At 38.8% G+C, this 20,078-nt stretch overlaps 2 protein-coding genes across 6 annotated transcripts in view; one reads left to right on the top strand and one right to left on the bottom strand.

Annotated features, from left to right (window-relative positions):
- The first annotated feature begins 1,058 nt into the window (after positions 1 to 1,058).
- On the top strand, positions 1,059 to 18,077 carry LOC119902424 (amyloid beta A4 precursor protein-binding family B member 1-interacting protein-like). Of its 2 annotated transcripts, XR_005444327.1 has the most exons (14): positions 1,059 to 1,143; positions 4,966 to 5,025; positions 6,729 to 6,816; positions 7,881 to 8,071; positions 8,154 to 8,225; positions 8,307 to 8,466; positions 8,630 to 8,751; positions 8,851 to 8,925; positions 9,852 to 9,995; positions 12,097 to 12,207; positions 16,042 to 16,140; positions 16,292 to 16,376; positions 16,522 to 16,583; positions 16,987 to 18,077. XR_005444327.1 is itself a non-coding variant. In XM_038718594.1 (13 exons), exons 1-13 carry the CDS (start codon positions 1,114 to 1,116, stop codon positions 17,073 to 17,075), a joined length of 1,326 nt encoding a protein of 441 aa, XP_038574522.1. In that variant the 5' UTR covers positions 1,059 to 1,113; the 3' UTR covers positions 17,076 to 18,077. The 2 variants fall into 2 exon arrangements, 1 of the variants encoding a protein (XP_038574522.1); XM_038718594.1 differs by lacking the exon at positions 16,522 to 16,583.
- LOC119902423 (abl interactor 1-like) overlaps positions 17,388 to 20,078 on the bottom strand; it is a 27,362-nt gene continuing 24,671 nt past the window's right edge. For all 4 annotated transcript variants that reach the window (XM_038718590.1, XM_038718592.1, XM_038718591.1 and 1 more), the window contains one exon: positions 17,388 to 20,054. In XM_038718590.1, the coding sequence (XP_038574518.1) occupies positions 19,879 to 20,054 (176 nt within the window). In that variant the 3' untranslated portion in view covers positions 17,388 to 19,878. The remainder of the gene's footprint in view (positions 20,055 to 20,078) is intronic.

Here is a 20,078-nt window from a genome sequence, read left to right as displayed (position 1 = left end):
TGCAATGTGGACACACATGCACATGTGCAGCAGGTGCTAATTTACTCACTTGGGCTAAAGTGAGACCACACAGGATCAGGATTCAGAGTGTACTTTCTGACACCAACTCTGTGCTTAAGAAGAGACCAAACAAGCTGACAGACCATTCACAACCACAACAAGACAGTCAGAGCTGTTTTTGAACCAAGAGACATTTCTTTCACTGTCAGCACTATTCATAGAGGTGCTAATGTCACCGGTCTCTTGCTGACACCTCACCCCATTCTCATGTGTGACAATATTATTTTTATTTTATTTGAACAGAGAGGTGTTACTGTTACTAAGCTTAACCTCATTGATATGAATGTGGTGGACAAAATAATAGAAGCACCCGTCATTGTAACATAATAGCATAGCATCACAGCATCACAAACTGCATCCTCCAAAATGATGAGTTGAATAAACACCTCTCTCCATCTTGCATCTCTTTCTTGTTATTGATTACATATATCTTTCTACTTGCCAATAATTGACTTTGTCCAATATGATTTTGTAGGAGGGTAAAAGCTGCTTGCTCCATTGCTGAAACAGCTATATACTTGTTTTTGTCATCCATCCCTGTAAGTTGTTACTTAGTTAAATGCTGCATTTGTTTGTATTAATCTTGATTATTACGGCGTACAGCTCACGGAAATCAAAAATCCAGTATCTCAAAATGTTAATATAAAGAATTAATAATACAGAAATGTCAACCTGAAAAGAGCTCTAATCAGCTAATTAAGTCTAAACACCTGTAAACGTTTCCTGAGCCTCTAATCTTGTCCATGATATTAAAATTTTTTTAGATGCATCTGTAAGGGAACATCTGTCTGGCTCCACCATGATCATGTAGAGCAGTGAGAAATTAAGAGAAGAGAAAGGTATATTATGGTAAGTAGCTGTGGCTGTGGGATCACCACAGAAGAGCAACAGAATTAGAAAATTAAACCTCACTCTGCATTACCAGAGAAACAGTTAAATCTACTTCCTGATTTCACAGGAAGTTTAGCTTATTTGTGCAGAGGCAGTGCAGACAAAGTCACATGTACAAGTGGTTACTAATAGACTTGGTTTTTAGCCTTCACACTCACTTGAATGCTCCCATGTGTGAAAGAGAGAGAAAAGGTAAGAACACATTTTAAATGATTGTGAAGAAGTTTATGAGGTGTGTATGGCAACTGTACAGTAGATGAATAAAATACAAATATGATAATGTCACATTTAGTACTATTATGTAAAAAAAATATATATATATCTATCTATATATATATATATATATATATATATATATATCCCTTCTGTTAGTCCCTTTAAGAGTTTAAGAGTTAAATTCTTGAGCAGCCACATCAGCTTTGTTTAGGACAAACACATGTCCTCTCACGGCAGCCAATGGATGGTTGTGTTACTAATTGGAAAACACTAAGAAGCGCTCAACCACAAGAAGAGAGAAAACATATTGGTTTACTGTCAGCAGGCAATGCTTTCTGATTCCCTTCATGCAAATAAGTCTCAATAAAGAGCTTTTTGTACACAGGCTTTGGCCCTGTTAGTCTGCCTGTCTGTCTCCTGGCGGTTCCTCGTTCTGTTGATGTGTGAGACCACAGTGGGAGACGGCAGCAACAATCTGACATGCCTGATGAGAGCATGGAATTCATAAACAAATGTGGCTTTGTAATGCACGATTTTGATGAGCACATGCCTGGGACTGCAAATGCAGTATCAATGAAGCACCAGTTATTAATATTGATATGCATGTGTTTTTCACATTAGACAGAAATTACGGAAACAGAAGTAAGGACTGACTTTCACATGTGTGAGGCAGAAGTCACAAAGGTGATGTTCACCTTCTTGATCCAAACATTTCACTTTCATATGGAAACAATACTTAGTCCACTACCATCTCCCCTCTTCCCGTTTTACCTCATTACAGTTTAATGGATGGTCTGTTTACTGTTCAGCATAAACACAGAATGAGAGTGAACAGCACAGGCAGGACTGTATACTTACGTCTTTCTGTTTGCGTATATGCACATTAAGCTGCATGTGTGCATACATATGTGAGTGTACATGAAGAAAAACAGCATGGTATAGAGAGCAGCAAAGCAGTTTGCGTACCACAAGCTGCAGCTTTAATGTCTAAAATATATCAGCTCAAAGTTAAACAAAGCCAAACAGATGTTTGCTGTGCTTGTCGCACCCTGATGTTCACTGTAGAGAATTTCTTCACTCTTTCTCGGCTGATATGTCCAGCTATATCACAATGTGATCCAAGTCTGGTTTTAAAAAAGTACATAAAGAAAATATATCTATTGGCAAAAAATATGATATTAAAGCAGCTTGATGCAGCTGATATTTTTTATTAACAATGGATCACATAACTACTTGTACTTAAAAGGGGTTGCTCGCAGCCTTACAGAGTGTTCTAGCATATTTTAGCTCACTGTGTTGGTTCACACTCATTGCTCTCATAGTTCAGTTTTTAGCCACAGCAGGCAGCTGTATTCACTGAAAAACCTCTGATAAACGAACTGTACACTGCTGCTCAGCACCAAAAGGCAGACAGACACAGTGCGACTGGTGAGCTATTAGCAGCTAAAGAGGCGGATAAAACAGAGCTTAAAGGCGAGTAAATATTTGATTTACATTCATCAGGTAACCAGAAACACGCCTCCAAGTGAATGAGAATGTTTCTCCATATCTGTTGAATGTGTAAATTCATTTGCCATATCAACTGTTGGGTTTCACAGCAGGTTTAAGCTGTTTCACACTATGTATGTGAAAGGTCTCACTATTAGTGATGAACCGCACACTATCTGTCCCACTCCTATGACAGATAGACACTAGCAACTAGCTGGTGAATGTAAGCATAGCATTTAACAACTAAAGAATAAAGATATTTATCTGAAACTGAACTAAAAAGAGAGTAACTGTTGGATTTACATTTGCCATGTTGTCTCATGTCTGCTGGATGTGAAAGTGAAAAGGTGATAAAATGTCATTGTTGTGTTTAGAGTTTATTTCTGCTGTCCTTAAATGGCCAAGAATTTAGTTATTGCAGGTTTAACAAGAAAACAGGAAATGAGTATTGGCTGACAGAATTAAGCATTGCAACATAACACAAATACTTAATGAGACACAGAGACGAATGAAAATAAAGCATGTTTAATAAAAATGTGATTTCATAATGTGATTAAAGGTGATTAAAGTGGAGAAGTTGTCACATGAAGAAACAGACACAGTATGGATGAAGTTCAGACATGTGTCATGTTCATATTTATGTGCTTATGGTCAAGTTATTTCTAGTGCCACACAAACAGAAAATGTACTACATAAGCAGACAATGTACAGAAACAATGTTTAAAGCTCAGAATACAATGCAAACAAATACTGTATTATCACTTTAAATGTTGAATGATGGAAAGCTAATCAGGGACAGGGGTCACCAATTAGCCTTCGCTAGAAATCCTACATGCAACACATTTGTTTCATGTTATTGTAACGTGTTAAAATGTGTTTTCAGCACTGTCCCCAACAAATACATTCCTAAATAAATGAAAAGTTTATAGGCATTGCAGGCTGTTGTGTATATTAGTTTTAGTTTAGACAGTAGTTCATGTGTACTTCCAGGTATTTTGCAGGGTTGCACCATGTCCACCTTGTCCATGCTGTTCATCAGAAAACTTCCATTATGTGAAGTGAGAAGTTAACATGCAGACGAGAAGCAGGTGACGATGAAAAAACCTACCACCAATACCGCCTGCATTGTTTCTAGTTTCTATGAATTTACGAAATTCAAATATCTATTGTTACAGTAATGCTAACTGCACATAGCAAAGGTCTCAAAGACAAAACAGGGAGCTCATTCTTCAGTTTGCTTTTTAAGCGGCTCCACATGCAAGATGTATTTTTGACCCTAAACCTGGCAAGGTTCCACCTCCATTTGGACAAACCGAGACGAGTTCCACACAGTTTTGCCTGACAAAAATCTTTGATCTCAATGAAGCCCTTTTTTTCAGAAATGATCAGTTATTTAATGCAAAGAACGTAATGTATTCAACTTGAGCTATCACCCGTAATTGACAGATCATGCAGTTAAGATCATAAACCTTCAGAAGACATTTCGATCTGTGCTGAATTTATCTTAGATTTTTAGTTAACAAATCTAAAGTAAAGAATCTTCATATTAAAATATTCTGAAGGGAAATGGCTGCTTGTCTTGACCTCACATGGTGCCTTTCAGCAAAATGAGACAAGGGAACAAGTAAATCAGTTTTGAAGTTGCAGTTTATGTGAGCATATTTATGAATTTTATGTTCTGCAAGTGGAATGTGGGCCCAGAGGAGGTATAAAATCATGTTCAGTGAGGCATGTTTGATTTCTTCATGACATATTTAACAAAGTTAGGTGGATTTAGCTCAACCGCCACAGTTTATTGAAGATTAGGTTTATTGGCTTGGACAGTGATGAAAACAACTTGTGTGACTTTAAACTGTTTTAAACTGCCACACACGCTGCTTTGTCATTTTGTGGAATCATGGCAGTGACTGTGAGCACATTTCGAAATAGAGATTACATTTCAGTTTCTCTCTGTGGAGAGATTAAAAACATGCATGTTCTTGTTTTTACAGCTATGACAGACATATCCAAACTGTGTACTGTACATGTGCATGCATGTGTCCAAGAGTGTTTGTATCTCCACACCACAGAAATTTCAACTGTTATGCAGGCCTTAAAATAGAGATTATTTCCCAACTTTTTACGCTTAGTTTATGACAAACTATTTCAGAACTGCTGCCATTAGAAACTGAATTTAAACTGAACTGAAATTATTGAAAGTTTTTCGGTTCCTGGTGCTACTGCTGTAGTATCCTATAATTTACTTTCTACATTGTGTTAAATCCCTGTACTGCTGCTAAAATCTAAAATTATTTATTCTACCATTCTCAGATGGACGACATAGATGCCATGTTCAGTCACCTGCTCGGAGAGATGGATCACCTCTCTCAGGTTAGTTGTACAATGAGCTAAAGGTCAACATGCTGACATGCTTACGACAGTGCTAAGATGCTGATGTTTAGCAAGTCTAAACCAGATTCACCATCATAGTTTAGCCTGTTAGCATGTTAACATTTGCTAATTAGCACTACACATAGTAAATTAGCTGCTGATGAGAATGCCATTAGTTTTGCAGGTATTTGGTTAAAACAAAGTATTGGATATATTACAATTTCAATCTGATGACAGCGCTATAAAAAGTAAAGGGATCGCCACAATTATTGCAATTTATCTTAACAGGGACATGAATCTGTACAACATTAAATAGTTTCACTGAAAAACAAAACTGGTGACCTTCTTGTGGTGCTAGAGGGAAAGTCAAGGAATCACCAATCATTAAGATTCATCTTCTGAGAACTGTGAATGTCTGCACCAACAACAGCTTTTGAGATATGGCTAAAAATACAATGGACGACGTGTCCCATTTTGCATTAGTAAATTTCATCTGGAACTGAGAAAAACAACAGTGTGATATCAAACATCTTTGGTCGCATTCTTTCTCAAAACATGACCAGATGAGCTGAGACTCTGGCAGAATCAGTGTTTTGGAAGTAGGAATAGGTTACAAGCAGTGAATCAGACAAATCATTTGATGTTTACATCACTAGTCTGGACATTATCTGATTATAAAAGGCAGTATTTGTTTTTATACTGAGCCTCAGAAAAATGCAAGGCGACGCTGAGATGTGAAATCATCGCATCTGGATTGGACCGTAGGCAATTGCCGCAGATTCCCTTAAGCACACATAAGCTGCTCATCATATATCTGCAGCTCGCCAAGAAAAACATTACACACTTCTAACTGATGCAACCTCAGCCTGAGGCGCAATTCATTACTGTCCTTTTCAAATCTCTCCATGTATGCTAAATGAGCACAGCCCTGAGAATGGGATCAATCTTAAACATTACATCAGACATACCAGAAAAGGGCTCTAGATGTCACTTTGGCATGTGTCCTCTTGGAAAGCCATCACAGTGACAAACACCACTTATTACCAGAGTTTGCAAGAAAGGTATTTTGATTAAAGCATGGATTGTCTCAGAGTCTGAGAAACAAAAGGACTTAAAGTATTTCAACTTATTTCCTTGATTGGGTGCATTGTCTGCCGCTCTAGCATGACGACGTGTGTTTTCAGTCACAGTCATCAGGTTTGAAATGCATGCTGGCAAGCATAATTTTGTGTACGGGTTGGCAGTTTGCCCAACTTGTTTATAAAATATGATTGGGCCTGTGGACAGTTATGTTAATGATCTTGTTCCAAAAAAAACAGAGCGACTACAACATCACAGTTTTCACAAATCAGTTTTTCTTAATGAACTGATATATGATTTATTGTCTATGCATACAGTAAGCGATGCACATGCAATGTGTTCTCTATTATTGGTACAGCTTTAAAACAGAGCGTAATAAAGTGACGGGAAACAAAGTCACTAATAAATAACAGTCTCACGTTACATAATTAAACATCAGTTCAGAGCAGTTCACAGACACACGGCGCACTTTGATTTTTGGGCTTTTACAAGCGTTATGTGAAACTTAAGCTTCTGTCAAATACACTTCTGTATTTGACAGAAGCTACAGTTCTGACTTCTGTTTAAAATTTATAAGACACTGGTGTAACATGTTAATTTAACATCACATTACTTCGCTGCAGAGTTTAGGGCCTGCAGCCGAGTCACCAGACATAAATCCTACCTCACAGACAGAGAGCACCTTCTCCTTTGGCTTCACAGACTTAAATGGTAAGCACTCATTCAGTTGAAGATACTCTCATGCAAAGCTTCAATTTCCAGATGTTCCAGCAACCAAGAGTCACTGCCCTGACAGTAAGTGTGAAGTAGGAGGATGCAAGTGGGGGAAATATGAAGCACTATTTCCAATGATAAGATTTCTGTTGGGAGATGGGGAGTGACTATTTTTTCTTGCACCAGAAGGTCATGCCAACCTTGAGAAACCAGGTGGAGATAATCAGTTTGGGAAATGAAGGAAGTGGATGGTTGTGGCACAACTGTAAAAACACCAAATTCTTTTACAAGCTGTTGGGACTAAAATAAACTCAATGAAATTATGAGGGAAAAAATTGATGAAACAGGACAATCAAAGCTAGTCTCGCGCTTCAACAAAAGTGAGTGAGCTAAAGAGTATTTAGCGTTGATATAAGTGAGACAGTTGTGTTAAAATAATAGCTTGACATCTTTGAAAATATACTTGTTTGCTTTCTTGCCAAGATGAGATGCCAGTAGACATCTAGCTTAGTTTAGCAAAAAGACTTAACGGGAGAAAGAGCTAATCTACCTTGCTAAACTGCGACTTGCACGTGTGTAGCGCCCACACAGACAGTGTTGCTGTTGTGGAGCTGCTACTGCCTGACCTGTCTTTCTACTTTCTACTTCTACCTATAAAAGCCTTGACAACACATGAAAGGATTCTGCCCACAGTTGGCTTTTAATCTGAAATGGAGGTGTTGGCCACATTTAAAAATTTTCTTTTTAAATAGCCTATTTCTTTCATGTCTCTGACATATTCTACAGATACAGACATTGAAACTGCAGTAAAAGGTGTAATATTGCTGGTATGATATTGATATGATTATCAACAGATCATGTCAGTCTGTTTTTCCTGAGATCTGCATGTGACACATATTAAAAATAGGCACAGGCTGGTGGTACCTCAGCAGTGCTAATGAAGGAGCTGTTTAATTTTGACCAAGAAGATTTGTCCTGCCAGTCCAGGGATTCAACCAGTGACATTTACAATGTTGCTTCTCTTACTTTAATGTCAAAACTGCACCCTTATCTCCTCACAGAGTCTCTTAATGAACTGGAGGACCACGACCTGGATGCTCTGATGGCTGACCTTGGATCAATATCGACCTTTAAAAACAGCAGCGATACAGATAATCAACTTTCAGCATCAGCCATGACTCAGAAATCTGAGCCAGCAGCTGCCCTTCCTCCACCACCAAACACTGCTGAATCATCTGGAGAGTTGCAGATGGTAACCTAGAATCTGTCACTGATCATAAAAAAAGTTGTAATTTCATTAAAATGCTGATGATCTCTTCATATTTTGCTTCCAGAGCAAGCCCCATTCAAAGGCAGACAAAATTAAATTGGCTCTGGAGAGGCTGAAAGAAGCCAAAGTGAGGAAGGTAAAGTCAACATGTTTTTGTGCATCTTTCTTCATCACGCAGCTACACAGATGAAGTAACTGAGCTTGCTGCCTCTCCTAGTTGATAGTAAAAGTAATGATGAGTGACGGCAGCGCCAAGACACTGATGGTGGACGAGAGACAGACTGTGCGAGAGGTTTTGGACACGCTGTTTGAGAAGACACACTGTGACTGTAGCATCGACTGGAGCCTGTGTGAGACCAACCCTGAGCTGCAGATTGGTGAGATGAACACATGCTGTACACAAACTCAAATCATATGCAGGCAAGCTCATATAGCACGTGCTAGTAAACTCCTCCACAGAGGCAGGAGACACTGTTGCACACATGTTTCAGGACTGAAGATTGATACACACTTTCAAAGGCTGGTTTCTTATCATTTCAGAGAGAGGCTTTGAGGACCATGAATATTTAGTGGAGCCGCTGTCTATGTGGACTCGCCACAGTGAAAACAAAATCAATTTTGTGCTAAGACCTCAGAAGTATGTGATGTTCACAGACCCTCAGGTGAGCATGCAAATGTGCATGGATTTTCTTCTCGCCAAAGTTTGATCACGCAGTTTAACGCTTAGTCAGTAAATGAATAATTCTTTTCTCGCCCTGAAGATGTTTTACATGTGGAAAAAGAAGACAGCATGTTTGAGTGGGATTAATGAGCAAGCCAAACAACTCCTACTCAAGGTCAGTTATAGTCACACTCACACCTTATTCCTGGAACTACATGTGAAGTTGCTGTGTGTCATTACAGAGAGTGAAAATGGTTAAAATTTTGTAAAAGCTTTGTAACATCTTTCACATGCATATGGTCATAACGTTATTTTTACTTTTGGCTTTCCAACCCCCAGGGTCCAGATAAATATTGTAATAATGCCATCCCACAATAAAGTGGAAAGGGCAAACCATTGTACTTTCACTACTGCAGACCCACATAAATGTAGAAACAGCAGAGCACCTATTGTATGCTTGTAACAAATCATATGGAAATCTTAGCTCCACATATATGAAAACAAATTTCTTCTATTTCAAATCTACCCAGTTAGGAATAATTTAACAAAATACTATCCACTACATAAACGTTGTATCCAATTCTGTCACCTCTGCCCCCATTCAATCTCCCCCTGCTGGGCTGGGCACATTATTCTATACCACTTGCATCCACAAATATTCTTCATTCAACTGCCTAAACCTAAAATCAAAGCTCAGCCCTTGTTTAATGCTTCCACTATCATAGTTCATCTCCTTCTTGAACAAATTTCAGGTCAGGTTTTAGGATGCACCATGTCCACTCTCCCGAGGGTGACAAACGATTCACACAAATCACACAATTTCAATTATTTTAGATCTCTCTGCTGCCTTCAACACAGTCGATCACTCCATCCTTTTGGACCGCCTTGAGCATTTTGTTGGCATTCAGGGACTAAGGATTTCAAAACCATAGACCATGCTTTTATTTCTTTTTGCCTCAACTATTTCAATTCTCTCTATGTAGGAATGTATATGCTCTTTAAATAAATTGAGTTGACTAAAAGTGCTTTACAAAATTAAGATATGTTCTTTTTTCTCTATCTTGTGTTAATTTCACTCATGCATGCCCTCTGACCCTGCAGGAGCATTTTGGGGGTTCTATTGCTATTGTTCCTGATCTTGAGGGCACGCTATACTTAAAGGAAGATGGGAAAAAGATTTGGAAACCTCGCTACTTCGTGCTCAGGGCCTCTGGCATCTACTATGTACCAAAAGGAAAGACAAAGGTATGGCAGATCAAATTTGTTATTGAAAGATGACAACATTGTACAATATATTTCATTTTGAATTCAGGCATGTTGATGGTGTACTGTTGACACCAATGTATTGTTGCTGTAGACACAACAATAGGTGAGAGACTGCATTTAGCAACCTGGGTGAAAACACCTCCTACACATAGCCTAGGTGGCTATTCTGGTCGGCTGTTGTCATGACAGTGAAACTGGTAAATACACAGTTATAGTTACGTTTCATGAGGTGGTGTGCACCATGCACAAAGGAAAAAAGATAACACACTTTTTTGCATATTACTCAATGTCTTCCTGTTTTTGGCTAGCAGTAGCTGTAAGGTCTTTAGACTTACAACCTGAAGTTTATCTCAGTAAATCATTGGCTAGTAGGTATTTTAGGTAAGCATGCAAAAGGATGGATAATGTTTAATTTTTAATTAATCTTATTTGTGGTCATTTTTAGATAACATTGTTGTCAACATGATCAGAGAGGCACATAAAATGACACAACCTTTACATGAAGTTTGTAAATACAGTTCATAAGTACCACCCAAAATATTCCTTTTGGCACTGCCCAAAACAATAATTTGACGTTTTGGGAAATATGCTAATTTGTTTTCTTGCAGATTAACTGACCACTCTCACATCTGCAGGTTTTGCTACAGCCAGCAGTCGGTTAGCTTACATTTACATACAGACTGGAAAAGGGGAAACAGCAAGTCTGGCTCTGTCCAAAAGTAAAACATACACATGCGAGTGTTATCAATCCTTTCATATAACTCACCGAAAACTGTATTTCCCAATTGTTGCAATGTTGACAAACATTGTCAGGTTTTTCAAGCTGACTATTAACAACTGTCTAGTTGAAGGGAAAATTAAATGAAAAAACTGGATAAGAGAAGCAGTCCTTACACTAAGAGACAAGAGATTTATTTCCCTGTGTGAAGAATATGATGGCTTACATCAGAGCATGCCTAACAGCCTAGCAAGAGGAAAAGCAGGAGAAATGAAGATGGACAGTGTGAACTGAGGCCTCGCCGCTGTTAAAGAGAAACATGTCGTTCTGTCACAGACACAGAGCAGAAAAACACAGCAAGGGAGAAGAGATGGAGGGAAAAATAGATGGAAGGGAAACTGTGCGAGGCAGATGTGCAAATCACAAACATAAGAACGCTGCAGGAATCATCTGAGGCCAAGGACACAAGGATGAAGCAGTGGGAGATCTGGAAAGGATAGTTCATTAGGCTGGGGAAAGAGAAATGTCAAAAATCAGAAAAAAAGGACAAATGAAGTCTTCCAGTCAAGTTCAAATATCTTGGCCTTAATATTATTCACTCTCAGGCAGCTCTTTCTTCTGCAAACTTAAATCCCCAACTTTCTTAAATAAAATTTGAGTCTCAGAGATGGAAAAACCTCCCTTTGGCTCCAACTGGTAAAAATTCCACTATTTATTTCAATCCATCCCACTATGAAATTGGTCACATCATTTATTTGGATGGGGAAACAACCTAGGAATAGAAGTGTACTACAGGAAAGTAAATTGGGGGAAGGCCTAGCCCAATCTAAAGTTGCTTTGGGGAATGAAATGAATGCTGAGCTTTGAGTGGGTGAGGCAATCAAAAGGGTAAGCTATACTACTTCCTCTGCACGGCTGAGTTTTATGTCATTCATTATTTATTTTTTTTATTTTATTTTTTTTTTTTTTAATTATATTTTGTATAATTGTTTATTTTTTCTATTTTATATGTTAATTCCTTTATTTTGTCCCCTTCATTGTTTTTTTTTCACTTACTCAAGTCTAGTCTGTTGTCTTGATAAAGGCTTTTTTGCATCTCTGTTAAGTCATATTATTCATACAATTCACATATTGGCATTAAAGGGAAACATGTTTGTGTATAATACACATACATTTCTTCCTGTTGCCAATATGTGAATTTTTCCACTATTCCCACCAAAGCATCTCAGAGGACCTTTGCTGTGCACAATAGATTTGCAGGATAACTGCAGAAGACTATGAAACTCCTAAGTTAGTCCAAAATCCACATAATAAGATTTCTACCTGCTAGTGTGATTAGTAACTTTTTTCTCTGTCCAACAGTCTTCCAGTGATCTCGCCTGCTTTGTCCGTTTTGAAAAAGTCAATATCTACACCACCAAAAGCTACAAACAGAAATACAGAGCTCCCACCGACTTCTGCTTCATGCTAAAGGTAATATTACCAAAATGAGGTAAAGGCATTACAGACCACACTCACATTTATAATATTACAAGAAAAACTAATGCAGGCTGATGAAAAAATAACATGCAGCTCATATTTCAGGGAAGCAAGACTGCAAAATGTGTTTGGTTTTTACTGTTTTAATGTCATATTCAGATATTTAAAGAAGCATTTTCACATTTATTGATGAAAATGATGCCCTCCTATACTGCAATAGATAAAGATTAAGTTCAGTCAGTAGATGAGGGGGAGTGAGATGAATAAAGAAAAAATAGCAAACCATGACTGGTTATGCCCATATTGTTCTGTAGGTGAAAAAGCCCTAAAAAAAATTGTATTTAATTTCTGTCAGTATGTGCTTCTCAACGTGGAGACTAACTATAGTGTTTCTTTCATCAATTACAGCAGTGTTGTTCCTGCTTCATGGTCCAAAGAGCAGTAATAGCTTGGTATGGGCTGCCCTCTGCTGGCTCTTGTGTGTACTACAAATATACCATGTATAAAATCACACTTACCTACATAATAGTTCAATACATAGTGCTACATTACGAAGAAACATTCATTTAAAAATCACATAATATACAAAATCAACAACAAATTATAAGTAGGTTATAAGGATTCCTGCGTTTCCTTAAGACATACAATTAACAAACCATGTGTGCTGCACACTTACACACAGTCTAAGTCTCAAAGCAAACAACCATGGTGATGCTTATAGCATCTACCCATACTGGTGAAGCATTCGATTACAACCTTAAATAATAAGGTACAGCAAAATATGAAGAAAGCAGTAAACTCACTTCATCACACACAACCACAGATGTGTATCTGAATCACAGAGACAGAGGAACCTCACATTGTCACGACCTTGGATTCGAGTGTGGTGTGTTTGTGTTAAATGTCCATTTCTGTTTTACCCATTGCCTCTGTGTTCTTGTTTAGGTTTTGTTAGTTGATCATTGCTCCCTTGTTCTCTGTTGCATTTAGTTACTTATATCCTTGTGTATTGTCTGTAGCCTTACTTCCTGTTTTATTTTGTAATCATTGGTGTTGGGTGTTTTTGTCTAGCTTTGTTGCCTATTTGCCTTGATTGCTTATGTGTATCTCCTGTGAGACCTGCCTGCTTGTGTGTGTGTGGTGTGTCCCAGTATATATTGCCCTCAGCTTTGTTCACTCTTTGTTGCATTGTCATCAAATGTTGAGTGTTCTGCCCTGTGCTCTGTTTCCCGTGGTCTCCTGGATTGTTTCCCCGTGTTTTGGATCACTCTGCCCTGTTCTGGATTTATGTTACTTTTGGATTCTTCCTTGGTTTGGACTTTTACCTGCTGTGCTCTGAGTAAGCAGATTTTTGAGTTCTCATTGAATAAATCCTCTTTGAACTGTATCATCCTCGTAATTGTCTGCATTTTGGGTCCACACCTCTGGCTCCTGCCACTTCATGCAGCCTGTGTGATACACGTGTGGTTTGTGTTGCTGCTAGCCAGAACGAAGGAAATAGGCATGATGGTCAGAGGGTTGATGAATAGTAGGACTCTATTCTAAAGCTGCCCCCAAATCCTATAGGGATTTGCACTCCCAAGAGTCATACTAAGAAGAGTGATTTGGGAGGTCATCAGCGATTGCAGGAAACTTAATCTAGGCAGATATAGGACTTGTTCCCTACCATCACTTCAACCATCCTGAGCTGACCATCCTTACTTGGTAATACCTTTTGAAATACGATCAGCAAGCCAAAGAGCCCTTGGGAGTTGCGGGCCCGTGATCATAACAACTGTATTAACTTACATATCCTCCTTGTGGGCTTGCCACTTCTGCCTGCATTGAAGGTGGAGGAGATGATGCTTGATAAATGAAACCAGAAGTGTTTGGCCAACACACCATTGCCGGCGACTGAGGAGTTCAGAGCTTGGATAAGAAACCAGGGGCATTGGAGGAGTCTCGCCAACCAATCAGAAGAAGGAGATTTGGGGTCACAGGATCAGCATCTGGATCTTGGACACCTGCCTGCAACCAAGGAAGTGCGGTGGTTGAATCTGACCAAAGGATGGTATATCTGATAGGAAGAGTTAGGGTCATAAAGACTGGCAAGGAAATGGTAAATTGACTGCAGTGTAGTAGTGGATGATTCTGGTGGCTGAGAAGGTCTGTTTGGCAGTTCCACTGAATCCCAAGAGGACACTTTATTGGGGGCGTATGTGAAGATTGAAGTCATCCAGGTCATAGTTATCTTTCTTATCAGTTCTTCAGAACTGAAGAAGTCCTTTGGATTAGGGACAAAATGTCTTCTAGTATCTTCAACCAAGTCCAGTTGCCCTTGACTTTAACCTTCTTTGGATATTTATTGGGGGCATAGTATCTTTAGATCGCCAGAACTCACTGTTTTTGGATCTTGCAACTTCCAGAAGACAGAATTGACCTCAGCTTATCATCGTCTGTTAGACCACATCAGCTTTCCATCGAATGGTGCACTAGATGATTCGGCTGAGTATGACTTTCAATGTGCCTTCTAAGGGCAAAGGTGGCACAGTAGAGGCACTAGAGAGATGTCTCTGGTAAGTCTTTTCACATGACCTGCCAGTTCAAACTTCAGTCTGTCATAGGCTGCTGCTTTCTTTGGATCCATGGCCAACTTGGATTCAGTGGCACACAGTCTTTCCATTGTGGCGTGTGATTCAGCAGTTAGGGGAGGTGCCTCTGGGATTACAATTACATTACGTTTATTCATTTAGCTGACACTTTTATCCAAAGTGACTTACAATTGCTATTTATGCTGGGTCTCTCACACCTAAGGCATGCGTCTTATCCACTGTGCCATAACCACCCAGCTCAGATCCTTAAGTGTGTAGCATAGCAATATACTCATTCCATCAAGACTCTCTTTGTGGCTGCCTCAAGTTAGTTCACTGCCTGGTTATCCAGCTTGGACTGGGTGGCTGTCCTTTGTTTCAATTCATTGGCTCACCAGAGCCTTTCTGCATATTGGTACAACTCATTAGATCAAGAGACAATGGAGGTATGGAAGAAGGAAGAATTTCAGTCTCTCCTTTGGAACCTTCCAGGTTCCAGCCAAGGCAAGTTTTGACTGCTACTGGTGCTCCTTATGGGCCAAATTGAACTGGGGCAATAGGTGAGATCAAGTACTTATAATCTGAGACAAGTAAGAGCAGTGGGGTAACCTGATGCATTGGCGTCAGTAGCAGTCCATATTCCTTTTGAGGGTAAAGACAGGTTGTGTGTGCTCAGACAGAGCGAGTCGAACTGCAGTAAAAGCATAGTTGATGTGAAATTGGAAGCAGAGCTCAACTTAAAGGAAACAGTAGCCCCCTGAAGGATCTCCACTCCTTTTCTTACTGTTCTGAGAGCTAAATCATCTGGTTCTCCATCAAGCTGAAGACTAGGAGCTGATTGCAAAATTATAGTTTGCTCATCCAGAATTGCAACGTTCTTCAGAGTGTTTTTGCCATTCCACCGGATGACCATGACCTGTGTGACTTGGGCGATCAAGGTACAGGGTGTGGGCTGTGGAATACAAATGGTAGGAATTTGTATCAGATTCTTATTGATTTCAGAGAATCTGTAGATGTCTCCTCTTACAGGTATTACAGTCTCTGTTCAGTGTGCACTTAGCTGCAACATGTGGTCGGGCACAGCACCAACACCTCTTATTTTCCTTAATTCATACTATGACTTGTTTGAAATCAGAACACTGACTCATGTGATGACTTGTGTCTCTCTTAAGTCGCCCAAATTTATGAAAGTGAAATACTAAATCATTGGAGTGCCTCTTGAACGTCACTGTTCTCTATGCCTGTGCTCTTTCCCCAGCATCCCTGCATCCAGAAAGAGTCGCACTACATCAAATTCCTGTGCTGTGACAATGAACACACACTTTTGCTTTGGGTCAACTCCATCAGAGCAGCCAAGGTCAGATTCAACACTATAAAGCAACTTAATATGAGCAGTGACATTTGCATCCTAATTGCAAGTTGGCCTCATTTTAAAAAATAAAGGCAAAAAAAATATAGTATGCAGACATTTCATCACTGGAGTTGAACAGGTGTGTCTGTGTGTTCAGTATGGGACTGTCCTGTATGCAAATTACCAGGCTGCAATGAAGAGAGCATCCAGTTTGCAAACTCTCCACTCTGCTGAACACAAGGGTAAGAATACATGTTAGAACTATATAAAAAACTTACAAGAAATGTTGCAAAACTTTGACCTATTGGGAATTTTTATTTGCAAAAGTAGGACTTTGCATAAAGATACTAAAAGGAACTTTTATCAAAGTATGTGTGATTCTTACAGCATAGATTCATAAATGCCCTCCCTCAAGCACTGAATCAACCAGTCGCAGGCCTTAGAAGGTGGTCAGTATACTTTATGCTATTTGGGAAATTATTAAAAAATCTTAAATGAAAATAGTTACCATTTGATGTTAGAACTACATGTGGAGACTGTATGTTGTTCAAATACAATACAAGTTTAGTTTTTACTAAAATAGAACCTGACCTGAATGTGCAACATTTGTATGCATGGCATTTATTATTATTATTAACGCTAAGTATAAGAGCGACATTACTGAGTTTAGATGTAATTAAGACCAACATTTTACTTTGAGCTCTTTCATGCATACACGCCCTGGTCAGAATACTGTTGCTTTTGAATAAAATAAGCTTAATAATAATAATAATATTTGCCTGCATAAAATACAGCATATTTAAACCCTAAAAGTCACATCTCTGGATTTAATTCTCATTTGGTTCTTTGCAGACAGATCCAGCATTCGTGTTGAAGAGTATCCACATGAGCCACCACCTGACTTCATCCCTCCTCCTCCTCCTGGACACACACACTTTTGAGAGACATCACCTCCTGTGTTTCAGGGTTAACTTCTGCTAGCCCGGATTTAGCCAATTTAGCCTACCTTATGCACACACGTCTGGACAAATGTCTAGCCTGGACCCAATAACATGTTTTAGTAATGCACACATGTATTAGTAGTAGTGCCACATGCCTCTGATGCAAAATAACATATTTCAAAAGCATTTCTTTATTCTCAGACGTATAACATTTATTTGAATTTTGTTTTGGACTACATTTCAGCAACTTACAAATTTTTACCTCCGTTCCAACAGCTTTACGACACACAAAACACACAGTTTTGTTCATTGTTTCAACGAGCTGTTTATTACAAAAAGACTGTACATAAATTTCAATGAACACATTCTATGTACAAACTGAGAGAAGACAAATATTGGATTCTGTTCCCATGAACATTTAAATTACTGATTCCCTCCCCCCACACGTTTCATCATTAAGAAAACACACATCAAAGAAAGGCGCCTTGACCTGTGATGCCCTGAAATGCTAGACATTAAGTGGTAAACATTACAAAGTTCTGCACGTCAGTGGTTGTCTCATGATTTCTCTATGAAAAAAGTATAAATTAATCCTTTACATACAAACTGCTTGCGAACCTTCCTCAGCAGTCTCTGACACCACAACAAGCTGAATGCAAAGCTAGAAATACATTAGGTAGAAAAAGTTGTTTTTTCACAAAAAAATACCTCAAGATGGGAAAAAATACAATCAAGAATGGGATGTAGTGGCAAATCATTCACTGTAATGACGTTAAGATATTTTCATGCACAGAGGCTCAATGAACACTGTTCATTTGACCGAGTCATTGTCTTTTCTAGTCTGAAAATGTTACCTCTGGATCATATTCCTCTCACAACATCAGAAAGTCTGTAACCATTCCAAAATAAGAGTGCATGTTCATTCCGAAAGTACATATGTATATGTTTGTTTATGTGGCTTGTTACAAACATAGATTCTGAGATAAACATGAGCTTCAATGATATTTGACAGTGGGTTTTTACTTGCACCAACAATCATTTTGTAAGAGCAGGCATCTTATTTTGCAAAAGTAGTAGAAATTAGAACATAAGTCTTCATTTCAGCACTCTTAAGATTCATTCCTTCACTGGAGTTAGCAGGTGTCATTCATATGTAGCACAGACTTGTCTGTGTTTTATCAGTATTTGTGGGTAGATGGACAAAAACATACTGTAAGTAGCTGAATCAAGCTTTAGTACATTACTGCTGGGATGCTTACATTCACTAAAATGCACAGGTAACTAAAGACGACTACAATCAAATATGATGATGTTCAACCTCTAGAACAAAGTAATTAGTCTAAAATCCCTTGTTACATTTCTACAGTATATAGAGCAGTCTTGTTTTGAGGTTATTTGGGTTGGTGATTATGGTTATTGAGCACCAATGTAAAGCACCACACCAGCAACCACTGAAAGAAGAGACGACAAGTGTAAAGGTTAGTTGATATTTCTGGTCTTGTGTTAAAATCAAAGCAATGATGATAATCATGAAGTCATCACAGTTGTTGATAACTTATCAGTGCAGCTATTCCAACACAATGGAAAACAACATGGAAACATACAGGTTAGTCCTTCCTCTGCTTCCACATTTCGAAGCAAAGAAACATCTCAAAGCTCTGCTACAGTAGCTGGACAGCATCACCAAACACAGTGACAAGGACCAAAATGATGAAATTGTGACTGAACATAGAAAAATAAATGTTTATACATGGCCATTTTGCCTTAGAGCAAGTTAAAATGGCACTGTGAATGATGAATAAAAATTAATATTCAAGTAAAAATAAACAAATTTAAAAACAACATCCAATCTTAGCATCACTTCGACTGACGCTGATGGAAACTCACAGGTGAAACACAATAACTGACAAATGTACTGTACTGGCAGCTTCTCACGTTACAGTTTATATACAAGTTAGAGAACAGAATGAAACTCCACCAGAAAGAAGAAACTGTTGTCTTTTTTTTGTTAATGTATCCTATACACTCAGATCACCCTTTTTTTTTTTTTTTACAGCGTCCCCACCAACACAGAGCATAGTAAATACACAGCTCGAGGTTGCTTTTGTTCCCTCTAAAAACATCTTGTGGATTTGGACATCGACGGCGATTGAACATTCAGTCGTGTCCTAATGCACTTGCTGATGTTTATTTGTCCTTTTCGGGTTTTTTATGATAAGGTAAGATGAATTTGAGGAGGAAAAGGGTTGGCCTGCTGGTCTACAGTGCAAATAAAGGGTTAGGAGTGTCTGTGCAGCATTTTATCATAAGAACGCTACTCTGCCTCATCTATTCATGAAATCGTAGTAATACTTTCTGGATCTTCTGCATCCTGTTAATACTAGACATGTTGGTTGCACATACACACATTAACACTACATCTAGATCTACTTGGCATTCTTTAAACTATTCTGATTGTATGTAATTTCTTGTGAGGCAAAATGTGAGTTTGAAAAGTGCTACCGACCACCACAGATGTAATAGTGGTAGCAAAAAGGTCTTTTATCTCCTCCCTTTTGTCCACAGTGTAAACTAACAGACCCAGGTCTTCCAAAGCTTCAGCATCCTCCATCTTTGTGCGACACACAAAACCGTGCAAGCCCCCCTCCAAAAAGAAAACCATTTGTAAATTCACCATGGTACTTCAATTCATTCAAATGGGAGCTGCAATCGCTAGACTGCATACATCTGTACATCTTCACGGTTTTACCTCTGTTCAAAACTGCAGTGCCATTTTGGGTGTTGTTTTTTTTTTTTAATTTTTTTAGTCAGCATAGTGCATGATCGACTCGACGTAGTTTCCTGGGAAGAGTCCGGTGACGCCGTTACAGACACCTTCAAACCAGCCGTCATCGTTTTTCTTGATTATGTAGATGATGGCACCCTCCATGAAGGACAGCTCATCCTCCTTGTCCTTGGAGTAGTCGTAGATGGCCACAACTGGGAAAAACAACATTGTCATTA

Source organism: Micropterus salmoides, unplaced genomic scaffold, assembly GCF_014851395.1.
Source record: "Micropterus salmoides isolate LMB-PRFRI ecotype aquatic unplaced genomic scaffold, ASM1485139v1 Ms_hic_scaffold_14, whole genome shotgun sequence".
Classification (NCBI taxonomy): Eukaryota; Metazoa; Chordata; class Actinopteri; order Centrarchiformes; family Centrarchidae; genus Micropterus; species Micropterus salmoides.
The sequence above is the reverse complement of the archived record's forward strand: the minus strand, read 5'-3'. Positions and strand labels throughout refer to the sequence as shown.

Bases quoted from the DNA above. Each gene is read 5' to 3' on its own strand.
- LOC119902424 (XM_038718594.1), top strand. From the start codon at position 1,114: ATGCTCCCATGTGTGAAAGAGAGAGAAAAG. The intron at 1,144-4,965 runs GTAAGAACACAT...TACCATTCTCAG, and splicing joins GTGTGAAAGAGAGAGAAAAG to ATGGACGACATAGATGCCAT. The intron at 8,467-8,629 runs GTGAGATGAACA...TTATCATTTCAG, and splicing joins CAACCCTGAGCTGCAGATTG to AGAGAGGCTTTGAGGACCAT.